This window comes from Phyllostomus discolor, chromosome 6 (genome assembly GCF_004126475.2).
Source record: "Phyllostomus discolor isolate MPI-MPIP mPhyDis1 chromosome 6, mPhyDis1.pri.v3, whole genome shotgun sequence".
Classification (NCBI taxonomy): Eukaryota; Metazoa; Chordata; class Mammalia; order Chiroptera; family Phyllostomidae; genus Phyllostomus; species Phyllostomus discolor.
In genome coordinates, this window is record NC_040908.2 from 109,210,263 (window position 1) to 109,230,195 (window position 19,933).

Consider the following 19,933-nt stretch of genomic DNA (forward strand, 5'->3'; position numbering starts at 1 on the left):
GCAATTGCAAATGGAATTGGGTGGGGTTGTTTTTTTCATTTTTTCTGAAATTTCATTTTAGTATATAGGAATGCAACAGATTTTTGTACATTGATTTTGTATCCAGGCAAACTTACTGTATTGGCTTATTGTTTCTAATGGGTTTTGGTGGAGTCTTAAGGATTTTCTGTATAAAAAAATTCATGTCCTCTGCAAAAAGTGGTAATCTTTCTTCAATTCAATCTGGATACCTTTTATTTCTTTCTCTTGCCTGATTGCTCTTGGTAGGACTTTCCAGTACTATGTAAATACTAGTGGTGAGAGTAGGCAACCCTTGTCTTACTCCAGATCTCAGAGGAAAAGCTTTCAGTTTTCACTCGTGAATGTATTAGCTGGGCATTGTCATATCTGCCCTTTACTATGTTGAGGGTCCTTGCCATTCTATACCCATTTTACTGAGTGATTCAATCATAAAAGGATGTTGTAACTTGTCAATGCTTTGTTCCATCTATTGATATGAATCATACAATTTTATGCTGCATTTTGTTAATGCGGTGTACCACAACTGATCAAGTTGTGTATGATGAACCATCCTTGCACCCCTGGAATACAACCCACTTGATCATGACATGTTATCATTTGAATGTATTGTATTCAATTTGGCGGTATTTGTCATTCTCCGATTTTTGCATCTACTTTTATCAGAGATATTGGTCTGCAATTTTATTTGCGTGTGTGTGCACTGTCCTTGTCAGGTTTTGGTATCAGGGTAATGTTGGCTTCATAAACTGAGTTAGAAAGTATTGCCTCTTCAGTAATGAAGTACTTAAAGTAGGATTTTCATCAATTTATAGATGAGGGCACTGAGGGTCATACTATAAATTTCAGAACAAAACAAAAAATTCAAATCTTATAACTTATATCCAATACACTACCACCGTGCTGCCTCATGGTATACAACCAGCTTATTTAAAAAAAAAAAAAAAACGTAGGGCAACTGCATTAATAATATATACAAGTAAATATAAGCAAATCTTCAAAGGTTTTTCTTAGTTACTTACTATAAGGCCTCCCTATAATAAAAATCATACAAATGTTTTAGTGATGACCATCAAATCAAGTCTTACTCTCTGAAAGGGCCACTTTCACATTTATGTGGAATTTGACTTAGGCTTTAAAGATAAACCTGAAAATATACTTTAGATATAATATTGAGATAAAATGTGATCAAGAACAAGACTCAGATTGAGCCCTGTGTATATTATAGCCATGTTCTAAACTAAGTAATATTAATAATTTTGGCAATGTAGGGACAGACTTGAAAACATGCAACTGTTATTTCAACTTATTGATATCACTCACCATTAAATACAACAATCTTAAATCAAAACATTTTTATACCCTGCCCTGCCATCTTCTGCATACTTTATATCATAAGCTCTAATATGAAATACCTTAGTTAATGAAGAAAAATTCTAATACACTTCTTAATGAAGAACTTCATTCATATGAAAAATAGAAGGTATGCACAAATAAATATTCCAGTGTCTCCAATAAGAACATGGGTGTACTAAAATGAATCCTCAAAACAGAACTCAAGCAAACTAAGAATTCAAGCCACAGAAGTAGAGACAATTTGAGCAAGAGAAGAGATCGCAGAAATCAGGGAACTATGCTGACTAAAAGATACCAAACTACCTCATCATTTGTTGATACATAAAATTCCATTAACAGAAGACAAACCATTCTCCAAAGGTTTAAACTGCACTTGTACTCACACATTTGCTAAAACTCACTCATACTCAAGTCTGAAAATTAGCCCATCAACTATTTGATAAATATATTTTTGATGGGGATAACCCTTACTATTTCTTGATGAGGATAACCCTTACCATTTAACTAAACCAGAAGAAAACTTAAACCACAAAATTAGCCATAAGAAAAAAGAAAACTTTATAAAGATGCTTATCTACTCAGACCTCACAGTTTTGTCTAAAACAACCTTACCTTCAGGCTGAAAATAAAAAGAGGTTGTTAAAACAGTTTTTCTAATGTTTTTAACTAAAATTTTCTGACTAATGTCACTGAAAATATACAGTTTATTAGAATACAGGTTCAATTTCAGAGAATCTGTTAATCAGAGTATTTGTATGGTCTGAGATGTTTAATTACCACCATTGGCCTCAAGTTCAAGCAGAGCCCAAAGTCTAAAGGGAAGAAATCATATCCTTGGCCAGGGTATTGGATTTAAGAAAGCATCAAATGACCTTTCTTTCTATAAACTAATGGCCTAATAAACATTCACGTGATATATATGCATATACTCACTACGTCACTTCTTTGGGAAAGCCTTCCCAAACCCACTGCACTAGAATGGGTCCTCTTGTACCACTCTCTAGTATAACACCCTGTACTTTTTAATAGCACTTACCACAGTTGAAATTTTTTATACAATTCTTCTAAGTTATCTCCCCCCTTAACTGTAATGTCCACATATATCTCGTTCCCTGCCCCCGAAGTTCTGACACATTATAGGCAATCTGTAATTTTTAGAGAATGAAATGAGGGTAGAAAAGAGAGAATGAGAGGAAATGTAGATTTAGAGTAAACAGTTACAGTAACACTCTCTGTGCTCCAAAATGGAGCTGCGGGCACAATCCAAAATTCAGTCTGATCCTGACTAATTCAATGTCTGCTGGGCTTGAGAGTTTCTGAAATACAGGTCTATTTACTCAAGGTTTAGAAATCAAGAACGATCAGAACAAGGCTCCCTCTGTCACTGCCAACAGACACAGAATCATTCAAAACAATTCCTGAACTGGACTAATGACAATCCAAACCCCAAATATCTAGTCGGAATCAAGAAACCAAAGCAACCCGACATGTAATGAGTCAACAGACTATACAAAATAAATGGTAATAAGATGAAAAGCACTGTAAATTCAGCATTCTTACCAAGGAACCTGCTCTAATCTGATGGCACTTGATCTAGCATTCTTCCTTCTGTTCACCCCTTTTTCTCACACATAAATTCATTGTACTGAATGTTTTCAATGCTGTTGAAAGCAAAATTACTTAAAACTTGTATTCATTCACTTCAATTACTGATTCTCCTTGAGTATAATTATGAGAGCCTCATATATGATTTGGAATGCTCTACTCCAAAAATGAGCATTCCTCGGGTTAATAATAACCAACAAGAAGTCACATATGAAAATAAGTTTAACAAACTCAAAAGGTCATTTAATGAGGAGGAAAATTCATCATTTAATGGCTCATTTAAAAAAAAAGACCAAATGACTGTTACATCTCTCAAAGGTATAACAAATAGCATAAATATCATCATTTACTCATTGAAAAGAAGATAAAAAGAGTCCCTCAACTCTGCCCCCTAAACTAGGCTTCAGGCAAAAATCTCAGGAAGATTAGTCCACATAGTTAAAAATTCCATGAACTCCAAAGGTCAAGTAATCCAGACAGATATTCTCAGCAGTTGGTATTCCTTAATAACTCCTCCCCTCCCCTCCCTTCTCCTCTCTCTCTCCTCTCTCTTGTAAAAAATAAATGGCCTATTACCAAAAATTTTCATTAAGTCTCATTGCTGCTCTCATTTTTTTCTAGAAAATCCGCTAACCTACTGCCTTTAAAAACTCAGTCCATACTATGTGCCAGAAGCCCTTTACATATTATGTCTCATTTAATTCTCACCAGGACTTCTGGAGTGAAATTTTACCATTCCTCCAATACTACAGACATGGAAATTGAAGCTTACAACAGTTAGGTAATTGTCTGAGGTTACCCAGCTAGTGAGCAGTAAGCTAGAATTCTAACATATGCAATCTGATTCCAGAATCCAGAATCCAGCCACCTAAGCCATACTGAAGCACAGAAATCTGAACAGCCTCTTGTAAGTGTAGTTAAGCTCTGGACATTTTGTATAATTATCATTTTTCCCATAAAATACAACTGTATGAGAACACTAAAAAAAATCTCATTCCATATCACTGAACTGATTTCTTCAGCCAATGGTCTTCAAGCCCTTAGCAACTAAAGACTGTCCATAAGTTGTTTTTTTAATTCCAAAAAATTCCAGCTCTTATTTAAATTTTATTCAGAGTCTAGAAGTGATTAATTGACCCTCTATATTCTAACGAATTTGTTAGATTAAAAGGTTCAAAGGGAATAAATATTAAGTAAACATTTTCATACTTTAAAGAAGGGTACAAACAAACATTTAAAGGGCAACAAAAAAGCAGCTTTTTAACTCATTCCTTCCCAAAAGTGCAAAAGGTTCTCCTTTGGAGTTAACTAAAGGTAAATGCCAATACCTTAATCTGGTTATCCTGAAGAAAGTCACCTAAAAATAGCAAAATTAAGAAAGGTCAGCCCTGGCTGGTGTAGCTCAGTGGATTGAGCGCTGACTGTGAACCAAAGTGTCGCAGGTTCAATTCCCAGTCAAGGTACATGCCTGGGTTGCAGGCCATGACCCCCAGCAACTGCACATTGATGTTTCTCTCTCTCTCTCTCTCTCCTCTCTCTCCTCTCCCTCTCTCTCTCCTCTCTCCTCCTCTCTCTCCTGCCTCTCGCCTCTCGCTCTCCTCTCTCTCTCTCTCTCTCTCTCTCTCTCTCTCCGCTCTCTCTCTCCTCTCTCCTTCCCTCCCTCTCTGGAAATAAATAAATAAAAATCTTTAAAAAAAACCCTCTAAATATATATAAAAAAGAAAGGTCTTACACAACCTGAGATAAGTGAACAAGTTTGCCTTCTTAAAGAAGACACCTAAGAACTTGAACAGCACAGAATCCCCCTACATGGACAATTATGTATTCCAAACATGTCATGAATTATGGAGGGTACCATGCTTCATTAATTTAGTGACAGCTTACAATTTAAATTAAACACTTTAACAACACTTTCATATGTAGGTGTATGGTGAGGGGTACCACTTATTGTTAAGTGTGTGGCAATAATTAACATTCAAGAAACTTCCTGAAATAGATTTCTGGTACATGCATAAATTGTCAGCATATATTACAACATATGTAGGATTCTTTTTAAAAAATACATGAAGTGACTTGATGATGAGTATTGATGTTCTTACAAATTGTGAAAACACAAAGATTCACTATTAAAGGATTAGTGCATCTACATTTCAAGATGGCTGAAGCATTATAAGGTGAATACTAAGAACATTGTAGATACCCAAATGAAAAAGCATGACAGCATGTACGAACAAAAGAATATGAAAGAAACAAAAGCAATCAGTTTAGTTCAAAACGGAAAGTAATATTTCAAATGAAAACCAAATATATAAGACCCATTTTAGAGGATCCAGAAACACTTGATTAAAATTTTCCCCCAAATTAGCTTTCCTTCAAAACTTCTCTTTTCTATCAATGATGGCAACAGCATCAATGACTTGAAATCCTAGAAGCATAAACAGATCATCACACTGACCCTAACACTGTCGGTCTCTAGTCATTTTCATCCTTTCTGGAAATGCCTCTTGTCAATGCCTCTAAAACTGTCCTTCCATTCTCTCTGGTGCTACCTTAGACCTACAATGTCTCCATATTCCTGAGCTATTCATGAGTTCATTCATTCATACCTATAATCATTCAGACACTTACTAAGGACTTATTGAAGCACTGTGCTAGTGCTGAAGACAAACACCATTCTAACAGGAGACAAGAGACATTGGTTATAATGAATGTACTATTTAATAATTGCAACACTTTTATTAGGGCTCTACTATGTGAAAGCTGCTATTCCTACACACATTATCCCATTTATGTCCTCACAACAGCCCTAAAACAGGGTATAATAATTGCCTACAAAAAGACTAATTCAAGACCTGTTATGAATCAGAAAGTAAGATAAATCTCAATGCATTATTTCATCAATTCTTACAAAGAAAGACAAAGTAACATGCAAAAAGTCAAACAGCTAGTAATTGGTAGAGCCACAATTCAAATGCACAAGTTACTAATATCCCTTTTAAAAGCCCACTTCTGCGCCCTAGCAGGATTGCTCAGTTGGTTGGAGCACCATCCATACACCAAAATGTTGAGTTTGATCCCCAGTCAGGGCAATACCTAGGTTATAGGTTTGCGAGGCAAACCTTTCCTGACACACCCCTGCCCCAACCTCAACTGTTGGAATAGAAGGACAGATGTGCCTGTTGCTTCTCTGAACTTCCCTGTCACGGAAAAGACCAATAAATGTCTAGGTGTAGATAGGATACTGTCCAGCACTTAACAGTTTTTAAATGAATGAATGGGGCACCATAAAAGTACCATGGAGTTTCAAAGGAGAAATTACACAGCATAAGCTCTCTCCCTACCTATATCATAACCCTGTAAGGGCAGAAAAATTCCTTTTGTATTACTGAACATCAAGAGCTAAAAAATACTTGTAGATGTTCTATTAAGAACAAAATACTGAGCTACAGACTGGCCACAATTCATGTGGAAAAGCAGATAAATGTGAAATCTTTGCCTTTGGAGATCAAGGGAGAAATTTTCACCTCCAATAATAAGTTTATTATCAACCCCCACTCTCAAACCTTACTATTCAATGTGAGGCTCTTAATCCAGCAGCATCAATATTACCCAGCAGTGTGTCAGGCCTGCAGAATCTCAGGCCCCACCCAGATGTACTGAATCAGAATCCCATTTTAACATGATCCCCCAGGGGATTCCTAACACATTAAAGTCTGAAAAGCATTACTCTATATGATAAAATAAAACTGGCTTCTGCAATCTCAGAGAAAGTTACCACCTCCTGTGTTATCTCCACAATCAATAAACTGTTAAAGTACTACAATTATGGGTATGACACACTTCTAGGCATAATAGGGTATACGTCCAAACTATTACTCAATGAGAAGTAAGAAGGGACCATCCACTGAATACTGAATGACACTTTAGGAAACACACACAAAAAAATTATGATCTCTACCTTCTTAGAACACAGATTCTATTGGGCAGAAAATAAGAGACTGAACTTCAATAACCAAAGTAATAAATCTTTAATATCAAGGACAAGGTTATTGGGGGTGCGAGGGAGATGCTGGTGGGAGTATTTAAGTACAAACTTCCTACCAGTTCTCAGTGACACACACACAGATTTCCAAATAGTCCCTATTAAAAACTCCAAACTTAGCCCTGGCTGGTGTGGCTCAATGGACTGAGCGCAGACCTACAAACAGAGGGGTTGCTGGTTGGATTCCTAGTCAGGGCACATGCCCGGGTTGTGGGTAGGTCCCCAGTTGGGGGCACGAGAGGCAACCCACAGATGTTTCCTCTCACACATCGATGTTACTTTCTCTCTCTTTATCCCTCCCTTCCTCTCTCAAAAAATAAATCTTTTTTAAAAATATAAAATAAAATAAAAACTCCAAATTTAGATTACCCTACATGTAAAGCTGTGTAATAAAGGATCTGGATGACAGGAAGTAAGATCTCCTAATCACCTTCACTACTCAAGGTCTGGAACCACCCTTTAAATCGCCATGCAAAATCTCAACCAGGTGTCTATTCTGTAAACTTGCCAAAAAAACTTGCAAAACCTTCAAGCCACAATCCTGTCATTCCAAAATGAGACAAGATCTGGGGTCACTGGGACTTGCTGTCAATCTGCCCTTTAAAAAAATGGGGGTGGGGGGTACCCAGGGATTTATATGAAGAAAGATTGCGGGCTATTTCGCTGACCTCTCCATTTCCAGGCAAAAGAGAGCAAAAATAACCCAGGTCCCTGTAACCACAACTTTAAGTGTTCAAAACTTAATCCCAGCGTTGGGAGCCCATCCTCTTACTAACTACAGGCATTTAGATGACAGCTCAACCTCTAATTCCCTTCCCTCTTCTCCTGTCCCGGGTAGGTTTTGGGATATCCGCCCCTTGCAACCTCCCCATCCCACCACCCTCCGCCACGGGGAAAAAGAAAAAAAAACACTCTGACCCCTCCAAAATGAGATACGACACAGGTTGAGCCCCCCAGGCCCTCTCGAAAAAAGACTGTACCCCCCGGCCCACCCTCCACACTAAACTCGGCCCCGGCGAGGGGCTGACAGGTCTCACCAAGTACAGGGGGATATAGATCTTCAGGGACTCCTCAGGGCGCCCCCAGTGATCTGCAAGAAGAAACCCCGCAGGAGGGTGCAAGTGTGGGCCGATCTCGTAGCAGTTATGAGGGATGGACTTGCTGAGAGCCGCCATGACGAAGAGTCGTGTGGGGGACCCAAAGGGGTGAGCCGAAGTTGGGGAGGAAGGTGGGAAGGAGGGACCAGCGCGCTCGCCCAATCACAGCAGGCACACGGGGGCGGGGGGCGCTGGAGGTGGGGGAATGAAGGGGAAAGGTCATCCTAGCGGGGTTACTCTAGGCCGAAGTCCTCGGATGTTGAGGCGCTCGGCGTTATCGCAGCTCGAGGGGGCGGGGCGCGCACCGGGGGCGGGGAGAGGCGGAGCATGCGCGCTCCCTCAAGCCTGCCTCGGCAGAGGCACGCGCCGCCCCAGTGAGTCAGTAGCTGCTCGGTGAGCTGAAGGTGTGAAAACGCTACTTGGGGACGCGCCTGCCACTGTCTGACTCAGCACGTCCGTCTGCAGGAGAGCGAGTGTTTGAGTGGATGCGCAGTGTTGGTGACTGGGGTCACATTGTTCTACAGCCACTGGCCTCTGAAAGCCCGGCCAAGTAGAACTAATAGCAGTGGAAAAAGGGATTAAATGTTTTCGTTGGGAGCTGGTGGAGGAAGATGATTGCCAGGGAAGAGCCTGGGCATCTACTCTGGCCAGTTCCCCTTCGCTTGAGTGCCGGGTAATGAATAGCTAAGGCTGCCTCGGTTTATGACCTCGCTGCTTTCAATTGCTGGATTTAATAAGCGCTATGGGGCCTGAAAGGCTTGGAAAATATCTATTTTCGAGGTTCGTACACTTCCTGTGCGGGAAAAGGGCAGTAGTAGGTCTTATACAAACATCGGGACACTGAGCACTGTCTACTGTCTATAGCATCCTCCACACGTGCTCAGCAGCCATATAGTACACACAGTAGAGGCAGCACTGGCATTGAACTCATGCCTCACATAGAGATCCTGGCCAACAGTTGATGTGAGAAGGGATCTGTGTGGCCTGTGAGTCCTATAACCACTCTAAACGTCAGTTTCCTCACCTCTAATAACCTCCCAGATTCCTTGGAACTCCAAGTTTTATAGTTTCTTAAAGCAGGAGCTTACTACATTTAGAGGAATCCCATTCTATTCTAGTCTTCATTCATTCATTCTACAAATATTTACTGAGCACATACTATTTTCCAAAAACTTTTCTAAGCTCTGTAGATTCAGATGTGAACAAGAGAAAGGATTCTGCCCATCCCTCCTCCTCCTCCCAGTGCCACATAGCCAGAGCCAGAGCTGCCACTACAACCATAGACAATGTACTATGGATTACGGAGTTACAATGAGTAATGAAGTCACCAGTTTTTAATAATATTGTCAACTGATGGTCTTTGGTGTCAATGCAACACCAACAAGAATTCCCAGTTTGAGATGTGGTGAAGAAGGAAACTTCATTGATGCAAACAGCTCAGTTGTAATACAGCACAGCTGTGAAACTGCTCACTAGTGTTACAGCTCAACTATGAAGCAGCATGGCCTATGGACAGCACTGCTGCATTGTGGCCCTGGGACCAGGCTCCTTTTCTGCTAGACAGCTCCACTCTGCTCTGGTCTGCACTGTTCTGCGCTGTGCTAGTCTGCTGCAGTTAGGGAGCACAATCTTTAGTCTCTCTTGGATGAAGTGTCACAGGGGAGCTGACTTACATACACAGAAGTCCACAAACCTGGTTCCTGATTGATTTGTCCTCATGTAAATGAGGACTCCAAATCTTCACAGTTTAATTGGCCCAAAAAGACAATGTTCTGACTAGTCAGAATGAAGCCTCTCTCAGTGATTGACGAAGATGCACATGGGGATATAGCTGCACAGCTCTCGTTGGACAGAGAGAGCCTGAGCCCTATTGGTTGAAATACCATTCCAGAAACTCCTTTGTAAAGGCTAGCTCAGATGACAGGAGCACAGTGCAGGCAGGCAGTTCAGTGCAGGAGGCAGGCACCATAGTGCAGGATTCTCCCTGAAGTGTGAGTTTGTGTGGGAGGCCCCTATGCAGAAATAAATGCCTGTAGCTTTGTTTTGTTTTGTTTTTCATTTGAACCTAATTAAGCCACTGAGATTCCTTCTTGGTAGGCATCTTCTTTCTCAAGGTCTACAATATGAAAGTATGGAAATCCTTCTACATGAGAGGAGATCAAAAAAAGAAAGAAAACAGTTCTCTACTGTTTAAGTAGTGACCAAAGTGACATAAGACAAATAATTATATAGGAAGCAAAGTAGATCTTGGTGAGTGACACTGTAGGGGGATTCTTGTGAAGTTACTGCTTCTGAATGACTGCTGATTTGCTTTGTAAAGTGCAACATACAAAACAAAAGAGTCTAAGAAGGAAGACCTGGTGTTTATATTTTGGGCTTCTGAAAGTACGCCTTTAAAAAGCATGGTGATTTGTGTTAGCTCTCAATATGTCATTAAAAAAAAACCTTGCAGGTATTAAGTATGAGTGGCAAGTATATGGATTGGATGAAATTAAAGATGTTCATCACTTGTAGAGAAATGGGGGAGGCCACGTAGTAGTGTCACTTGAAGATAAGTCCTTATGAAATGACAAATGCCATCCGGATGTTAAGAAGCTTCAGTTCTTTGGAATAATATTAGGTTTTGTTTTGTTTTATTTTTCCTTTTTATTGAATTTATTGTGGCGACACTGGTTAATAAAATTACTCAGGTTTCAGGTGCACAATTCCACAACACATCTGTACACTGTACTGCATGTTCAACACCCCAAGTCAAGCCTCCTTCCTTTTATCCCCCCTCTACCCTCCTCCGCCTCCCTGCAATCCCCACACTGTTGTCCCCTGTCTATGTATTTTTTTCTTTTTTCTCTTTGTTTTGTTTTTCCCCCTTCACAATAGGCCCTTTCAAAACAATGAGAGAAGGAAATACTCGTTTAAGCAGCCTATTAGCAATTGCCATTAGACTGTTTAATACTGTCACCTTAACATAAAACCCAAGGAATGCCTTCCTGTCATGTTTTAGCCAAAACAACTGGTTCTATGCCTCCCCTGCAGCAAGCACTGCAATGAATGAGATTGTCACTGTGAATAGCTTAGCATACTGCAAAGGGTAAGCTAATTGAATGCCCTAAAGCCAGTATCTTAGAGAAGGAATATGGAAAATAAATAAGAAAACTAAACAAGATAATGTAAGATAGGTTCAATAATAATATGAGATAGTATGTACTGAATTAGATAACGCAAGATAGTCGTTTAAAGGAAACAAAAGAGGAGTACTCATTAGATGAAAAACCCAAAATAACAGTGATAAAGAGATAAAATCTCTTTTTTTCTCAGGTGAATATTAGCTGACTTAGGCTAAGATAGTGACTCCATAACCATGAGGGATCCCAGGCTCCTTCTGAAGGAGGCTCTACTAACTGTTACCTATGATTTCCGCCCTGGCTTATAAGACAGCTGCTTCACCCTGAGCCATGACACTCATATGGTAGCCAGGAAGACCAGAAAAAGAGGGAGAGGATATACTTCCTCTCTTTAAGAAATCTTCCCAGAAGATCTATGCAAAGCACTTCTCCTTACGTCCCTTTGACCCAAGCTTTGTCAAATGGCCACACTTGGTTGCAAGAGAGGCTGGGAAATGTAGTTTTTTTATTGGTTGGATGAATGTTCTGCTAACATTTTGTTTTATTACTCAGCAAAATAAAAAGAATGGATAATGGGGGCAACTAGCAGTGTCTTCCACAGTTCTATGTCCCTGGTTACTCAAATATCTGAGCACATCCTGCTTCCCGCAGATAAACATACCCTTCCATTCCCAAGGGGGACAACCTAAAGTCCCATACAGTTACCCCATCCTGCTCAAATTCCAGCAGTTTCCTCAGGACCAAATACAGCTCTCATGTTCAAGTTATCTCCCCACTTAACACACTCAATATACAAGGGTAGGATAGGAAAAAATAACTGCACTTATTTTTGAAAAATTCTTCAATGCAAAATATGAATCAGAAACACAACATAAACTTGTCCTCAGAAATTACAGGAATAGCGATGCAGGCTTTTCCTACTTAATTTCAATAACCAATATGTGAAAATCTGATGTTCTGCAAGAAAATGCTCAAAGGAGCCTATTTTTTAATGGAAAAAAATAAAATGTGTTACACATCAACCCCAAACCACTCACATGTTTAAAATAAAGTACAATGCCAAACATAAGTTACAAACTATCATGTTAGGATGTATAATACTTAAAGAACACCATTTTCACCACCAAACAATTCACACAGTTGATATCAGTTATTTTTTTAATGTAATGGCTCAGGCAGTTTGCACACATAACAATGAACATTATATTCACAACGTGGCACAGCAAATGCCAGTAACTAAGGAAATTTTAAAAATACAATTGAAATCAGGCAATTTCTTTTAATCGACTGTTAAATGGAGACTTGAAGCTTACAGATATTTGAGAAAAGAAGAACATAGTTATTGTTTCCACAGGTGCTAGGTGACATTGATTATAAGTTGGATGGTAAAAGGACAATTTCAGGCAAACTTTCAGATTCAAAGGAATTTAAAGGTTTCTCTACACTTTTGCTTTTGCTGCTGTAAAGACTCCAGAACATGAAGGCATTGATAAATTCTCAGGGAAGATGATCTGTGCTCTAGGATTGAAAATAAAATTGCAAAATGGAGCAGTTTGCAGAAAAACCAGCAGTTCTTATTTGTAATTGCTTTGTAACGTATTATAAGATAACAGGCTGTTTTTTAAAAAAAGGATTCTCATCAAGTTTCAGGGTGATGTTACATAGTAGCTTCACTGCATATTCTCTTGGACCTTCATTTTTGCTTCTTTTCATAAAAAAGTCTTCAGGGTTCATCAGCAAGGTGCAGCAAGGGTTCTTCAAAGAAGGTACACAGTGAATGAAGGAAACTAATCTGACAATTTGTGGCTGAATTCAAGGCTTTGAAGATCTGCCAAGCTGAAAATTGTTGCCCTTGCAAGTTTCTGGTTTTGAAGATGTCAATGGAAAAGAATCTCCTGCAGAGGATTTAACAACACTAAATCGTTCAGCTTTACATGCAGTCATTAAAGAAATGCATATCAGGCATGACGGCGACAAAGCATCAAGCATCACTCATACTAAGGCTCACACTAAGTATGACATTATGGCAGCAGCAGTCAGACACACATTCCCTTTGTTGACACTAGGCAATCTTTTCAACATAGTCGCATGTAATTCTGACTCTGCTGACAATTTTAGATGCAACATGACTTCTCACTTTTCTTCTCATTACTTTACTTAAAATATTATATTACATTTTTAAGATGTAAATATAAAATTTTGCCCTACAAACATTAAAAACTTTTGTATTGAGAGATACAAGCAGGCAGTACTTTTGCCAATATAATTCTCTTCAAAATTTAGGGGAATTCTAATATATTAAATTATAACCACTCCATTTTTAATAGGCCATACCCACAAATCTCTTTGAGACAGATACTTTCCAAATCAAGCTGAGTGTCAGTCAATAGAAATCAAAGATATTTTCACATATTGCAATTATATTAAATTTTTGAAATATATCAAAAATGATAGTTAACTGTCAGATTTTGTTACTTAATTGGTTAATATGGTAGTATATCATAAAATTTTAATATTTTATAAATTGCATTCTGTAATCTACATTTGGATTTTATGCATTTAAGGTACTAGTCTGAGAAGATGCCATGATCCGAATGTTTATGTCCGTCAGAACTCATATATAGACATCCCAGTGTTCAGTGTGATGGTATTAGGAACTGGCCTTATAACAGAGGCCTCAGAGAGCTTAACCTGTCCCTTCTGCCATGTGAAGACAGCAAGAAGACAGTGGCTATGAACCAGGAAGAGGGCCCCCACCAGAATGTGACCATGGTGGCACCTTGATGTTAATTTCTGAGCCTCCAGAACTGTGAGAAGTGAATTTCTGTTGTTTATTATTCACCCAGTCTGTGGCATTTTGTTATAGCTGCCTGATGAGACTAAGGCAGAAGGAATCCGTGGTCTTCCTAAGCTGCCAGAGAGATCCATGGCACAAAATATTTTTAAAAACAATGCATTGGATTGGTGCTAAAATCTCTATAGCCTTAATGACGCTTAGCTTTTCATCCAGTTTCAACCTTTCGAACTTTTCATCTCATTGATTAGATTAAAGAGAACTAGAAGCCCCATCCCCCCACCCCACCTTGCTCCGGCCAGGGCAGGACGAGACCAAGAGCAGTGGCTTTGACCTGGCAGGACCCTCAGCTCTCCGCCCTGCTCTCTCACTTGTTCACACCTGCTCATCCAAAGAAAGTATCTTCCTTATTTTTTAGTATTTATTAATCTTTTTTTAATAGGCTTGCAATTTTGGTGAGGGAGGGAGAGATGATCAGCATGTATTTCATATGCTCCCTTACAGCTTGGATGCATGTATTAATTTTGCATTCAGAAAAAAAAAGGAAAGATGCAATGCTACATGCTTTAATTTATTTATTTTCTTAATGTATATAATATTGTAAGAATAAATGCTTACAAGACCATTTTACAAGTGAGAAAACTAAGGGTGGTATAGGCTAATCAATGATTCAAAGTCATGTAACTAGCTAATAACAGGGCTGGAACTGGAACTCAAGGCTTCTAGTTTCTTCTCTGGTGCTTGCTCTTCTGAGCTATATTAGAACACACGTCTTTCCTTTCTAGGAGCTAATGGTGCTGATGCTATAAACATAGTCTAGAAAAATCAATATATTATTTACAGGATGAGTAGATTTACAGTTACTTGTATGGAAAATAATGTAATTGATAAATAATATTACAAGAAGAATAAACTCTCATGTACTCACAACTGTAAACCTACTTTTGTTCCACCCTGTATTTGTTATTGTACATGTAGTTATCTTTGCCTAAGATTCTGTTTGTTCAGTTGGTCAACAATTATTTTAATGTGTGCTAAGTGCTGAGCTGGGTGCCAGGAGTATAACATTGTACCTGACCCAGTCCCTACCTGCATGGAACTTATAGTCAGTCCAGCAGGAAGACAGCCATCAACCAATACTGAATTCTTTGTCTCTTTGTTTGCTCCCCTTTTCTACTCACCTTTCAAGATATGACCTAATTGCAGCCTCTCTGTGAAGCCGTCCAGGTAGAATTAGTTGTTCCCTGTGCTTCAACAACACATGGTTCACACCTCCTATCAGCTGAGAACAGTCTTTTACTTTTAATATTTTAGTTAACAGCATTTTCTGCCACCCCACTCACTTCTGTTCCCCATCTAGGAGGTAAGGAACTCAAGGGCAGGTTTGCTCTTCCATCCTGATGGCAACTACAAGACTCAGCCCAGTGTCTGACGTATAGTAGGCAATAAATACTTGCATGACTGGAACTGATGGTGAGAGAAAAGAAGGGAAAGTTCTCTATGACTCCTTTCTATATACTGTATAGCCACTTGTGTTTTCAAATTAAAAATGGCATTCCCCATTGATGATTTTTAAGTTTATGATTTGCAAAAATCCACTTTTATTGTTTGGGCTAGTGACCCATATAAACTTATTTATGGAAATAAACTTGAGCACTTGTCATCTGCTGTTAATTATAAAATCTTAAAGCCTACTAAAAAATATATTGAGAAAAGTCCACATTTTGCTTCAATTTATCTGAGTTGGCAATCTCCACAACCTAAACCCACTAAAATCCACACCTCCAAATTCATTTAATTCTGCATGACCTGTGACTATAGAAATTGAATCCCTGAAGAATCTCAGTTTCACTATTTGGCTAACTCCCATTCTTTCTTTAACCTTTATAAAATTCTTTTTGAATGAATGTTGACAAACCAGGTATCTAAGGTTCAAGAAAAAGGAATGAAAATTAGTTCCACATTTATGTGGCCAGGAAAGGGCTGTGTCCCCTGGAAGGAGGAAGCAGTTTCCCTTCCCCACACCTCAGAGCTGGACTCCCCTTCAGGCGTGAGACCTTTGGGAAAAGCAGGCACCTCAGGGGGGTAACAGACACAGAGTAGCTGTAACTGAAGCCCTGACAAAAATAGGCCTGAGATTTTTGATGACTGGGGTGTGGAGAGTAGCTTGAATGTGGTCATTTCCGATCTTCAAGTAGTTTTTCAAGAGCTGGAAACTTTCATTTGTATTGAGGTAGCTTCAGCGTTGGTTTGAAGGAAATGATCAAAATGTATGAAGCTAGGTACACTAATACTGAACCAGACCCTTTTCTGGAATGGAAGTTTGACAACCACTGTGGCTCCAGAGGTATAAATTTTCTGCATAATAATATTAAAATGTGCCTCTGTTATGGGCAGAGTGGCATCTCGGTAGTTTGGAGAACTATTTATTTTTTTTAGATGTGGGTGTAGACTACCTCAGCCTGTATGGTATTGTTTATTTTAGTACAGACGCTTGTACTTCCTGTTTAAATAGCTTCTCACAGGAGATTGGGTGTGGAGACTTTAAGACTACAGGGAAGCTACAGCTCCAGATTTTCACTTCATGTGGATGAAATGCCATAAAAAGAAACAGGACTGGGCTAGGCTTAGTCCAAGTAGACTGTCCTGTTATTATCTCACACATGGTAATACTCAAACACAGACTTGGGGAATGTACTCCATTGGATATTTTGCTTTCATATGATGACCTCTCAAAGGCCATAGGAAAAGACCTGACCCTAAGGCGGAGGGGAGCAGGGAGAGGGGTGGGGAGGAAAGCAGGTTCAGTTCAGGTCTGGAGTTTCCCCAGAGGAAGTGGATAGGAAATGAGGATAGGGAAGGCAGGCCTGAGATGAGGGAAACTGCAGGGAGAAATGTGTTCTTCTGCTGGGGCTCCCAGAGCTTGGGGTGTAGGCTTTCGGTAGGACGAACTCGCTGGAGGTCACCCCCAAAGGGAGAAAATAAGCAGACCCTGCCAGATCACCCAAGACTGGGAATTAGGCAGGAAGGTGGCTCTGAGGCCCTAAGACAGCCTGTGTTTTGGGTGTGGACTCTTAGAGCATTCCAAATTCATAGGAATTTCAAAGTCTATGAATTTAATAATTCCTTTCTCTTTATGGTACAGCCTAGTCACTGTCATGATGTAGGAAATTAAAAGAAGGGTCTGTGACCACCTTTAGAGACATTTAGTAAAAGGAAGAAAAGCTCTCCCTAAAGCCAGCTACAGCTACAGGAGATGAGAGGTGACCCCATGGGGGATCTGTGATAGGCAACCTCAAAGCACAGAGGTGGCTGGGAGGGGGTGGATTTGTAGAGCACAGGAGCAACAGGGAGGTGCAAAGACTTGCTGCAGAAAGGAGCCTCATAAAAGGTGAGACTTCCTGTCATCAGATAAGATGAAAGTTTGAGTCACAGTAATTTGGACATTATAAGGTAAGCCTGACCTCATTTTTAATCATAGCCTGGTGAGGTGTGGGAGACTAGGTAAATGCATATGGAATGCACTATAAAGTGTATTCGTTGTGTTTTACTAACCTGTTTAACATAAGGTTCACAGAATACAAAAGCAGGCTTAACATGGATTCCCAGGTGGATTTGTGGAAATACCATATATTGATCACACTCTGTTTATCCATCCGTTTGTAATCGTGTACTGTATCCCAGCATGTACTGAGCAGTACAGTAAAAATCAAAGCAGACCCACTGAAGTGGAGCTGGTATCCAGTGTCCATGCCAGACTTTGATGCTTCCAGGTGTTGCTGTTGAAAGTTGGCACCCACTGTTGTCCAGCCACTGTCAGATACTGCTGCTGGTCCAGTTCACTGCACAGGCCAGCAGGTACCCTGATGGAGGGTAACTTTCTGAGAGACTCTTCTCTCAGTGCAGTGACCAACAGAGAATGGCCCACAGTGGACCTCCCAGTCTGCAGCGTTTGGTGCTCAGTTCTTTCCATCAGATGCAACCATTCACCTTCAAGCAAGTGTTGACCCTGTGACACTTCACTTGGACAGGCTCAGGTGTCAACCCTGCACAGATTGCAAAACCACTGTCCACCCAGTCCCAGGGGTCCCACCAGAGGCCAGCCCACTTCCCTTTTCAACCATAAAAATACAATAGCTATTTTCATTCCTCTCTCAGACAACAGACCTCTTCATGCCCTCAGCTGAAGTGAAATCTAAATGGTTTCTGGGGCTACCACTCGCCTGGCAGCAGTTTCCTATTGACCCAAGCTCCCTCCTTGGCAATAGGATTGAGAAATAGGCTTGCTCTGGCCATCGAGCATTCCTTAGTGTATAAACATCATTCACTATTTTGGTACTAAACTGCCACACCTTACATGCCTTTGACAAAAGACTCAGTGACCTTCATGATGAATTTTCATGTTTCTCAAGCTTCTAAGATCCTAAGAACTACTAATTGTAAATAAAAATATGCAGGCTTTACTTCTAGAGATTCTAATCCAGTGGGGTATAAATTGGACCTAGGAATTTGTACTTTTCCAAGCACTCTACTATAATGAAGAAATTCACGTAAGGAGGAAAAATCCAAGTTACTTAATAAGAATCCATCGTATCGTTTAATCCAGTAGTTTCTAACATTAAACACTGGGATCACTTGGGAAGCTTTGGGTTCAATAGAAATGCTTTGGACCCATCTGAGATTTTTTTTAACTTTTTGGAGATACTTGTAAACTTACAAAAAGTTGTGAGAAGAGTTCAAAAACATTTTCTGAACTATTTGTTACTTGTTGACATGGTGTCCTAGCACTCTCAAATACTTTAGTATTTCCTATAAACAAGGACTTCTTCTTATGTAACCAGAGAAAAACCATCAAAACCATGAAAATTAACATCAATATTACACTATTCTCTATTTCTTAGACCCCATTCAAGTTTTGAGAATTGTTCACAAAATGTCTTTTAAAGTAAAAAGTGTATAAAATCACGTTCTGTTTATTTCATGTGTCTATAATCTCCTTACTCTGAAAACAGTTCCTCAGTCTCTCCTTGATTTTTATTATCCTGACATTTTAAAATTACAGACCATTTATTTTGTAAATGACCCTCAATATGGTTGTCTCAAGTTTTCTCAGGATAAGATTCTGGTTATGCCCTTCTGGAAGGAATATTATAAAAATGATGCCATGTCTTCTCTTTGCATCCTATCATGTGGCACACAATTTTGATTAGTCCCATTACTGGTTATGAGTACTTTGATCAGTTGATTAAGATGGTGTCTGCCAGACTTGTCCACTACAAAGTCATACTTTTTTTCTCTGTAATTAATAAGTTTTTAATTGGGGAGAGCATTAAGACAATGTAAATATCTGGCTCCTCATTAAACTTTTTATTTATTTATGTAAGTATATAATCAAGGATTCCTATTTTATCCAATGGGTTATCATCCACTACTATCATTAATTATTTTCATGCTCAGATGTTCCAGGTATGGCCAGTGGGAGCCCCTTTGAGCTGTCTCTTATGCTCTTTAGACATGTTCCCATTATTTTTTAATTTTCTTTGTTCTATGAGTTTTTCTATGGTTTTTTTTGGGGGGGACACTAAATGCCCAGGTTTATTTTTACATTAACTGCCCAGCACTGGAATCAGCCAGTCCTGCAAAGAACTCTGGTTCCTTTTAGTAAAGAATGGTACATGAATATGAAGATGCTGACTTCTGGCCAAGATGGAGGCATAGGTAGATACACTTTGCCCTCTCGCACAACCAAAAGAAGGACAACAACAAATTTAAAAACAAAAAACAGCCAGAACTTCCAGAAAATCAAATGTGTGGAAGTTCAAAAACCAAGGAGTTGAAGGGGAGGCATTCATTCAGACTGGTAGGAGGAGCAGAGACAGGCAGCCAGATGGACAGGATG

The 19,933-nt window shown here is 39.5% G+C and overlaps 1 protein-coding gene and 1 pseudogene across 2 annotated transcripts in view; one reads left to right on the plus strand and one right to left on the minus strand.

Moving 5' to 3' along the window:
- TMEM135 (transmembrane protein 135) overlaps positions 1-19,933 on the minus strand; it is a 320,100-nt gene that overhangs the window by 243,894 nt on the left and 56,273 nt on the right. The window contains exon 1 of one of the 2 annotated variants that reach the window (XM_028516386.2): positions 8,059-8,375. The exons of the other annotated variant lie outside the window; for it this stretch is intronic. Within the exon in view, the coding sequence (XP_028372187.1) occupies positions 8,059-8,196 (138 nt within the window). The 5' untranslated portion in view covers positions 8,197-8,375. Of the gene's footprint in view, positions 1-8,058; positions 8,376-19,933 lie in introns of those variants that run through there. 2 annotated transcript variants of the gene reach the window in all.
- Positions 8,324-10,683, plus strand: LOC114498839 (annotated as a pseudogene).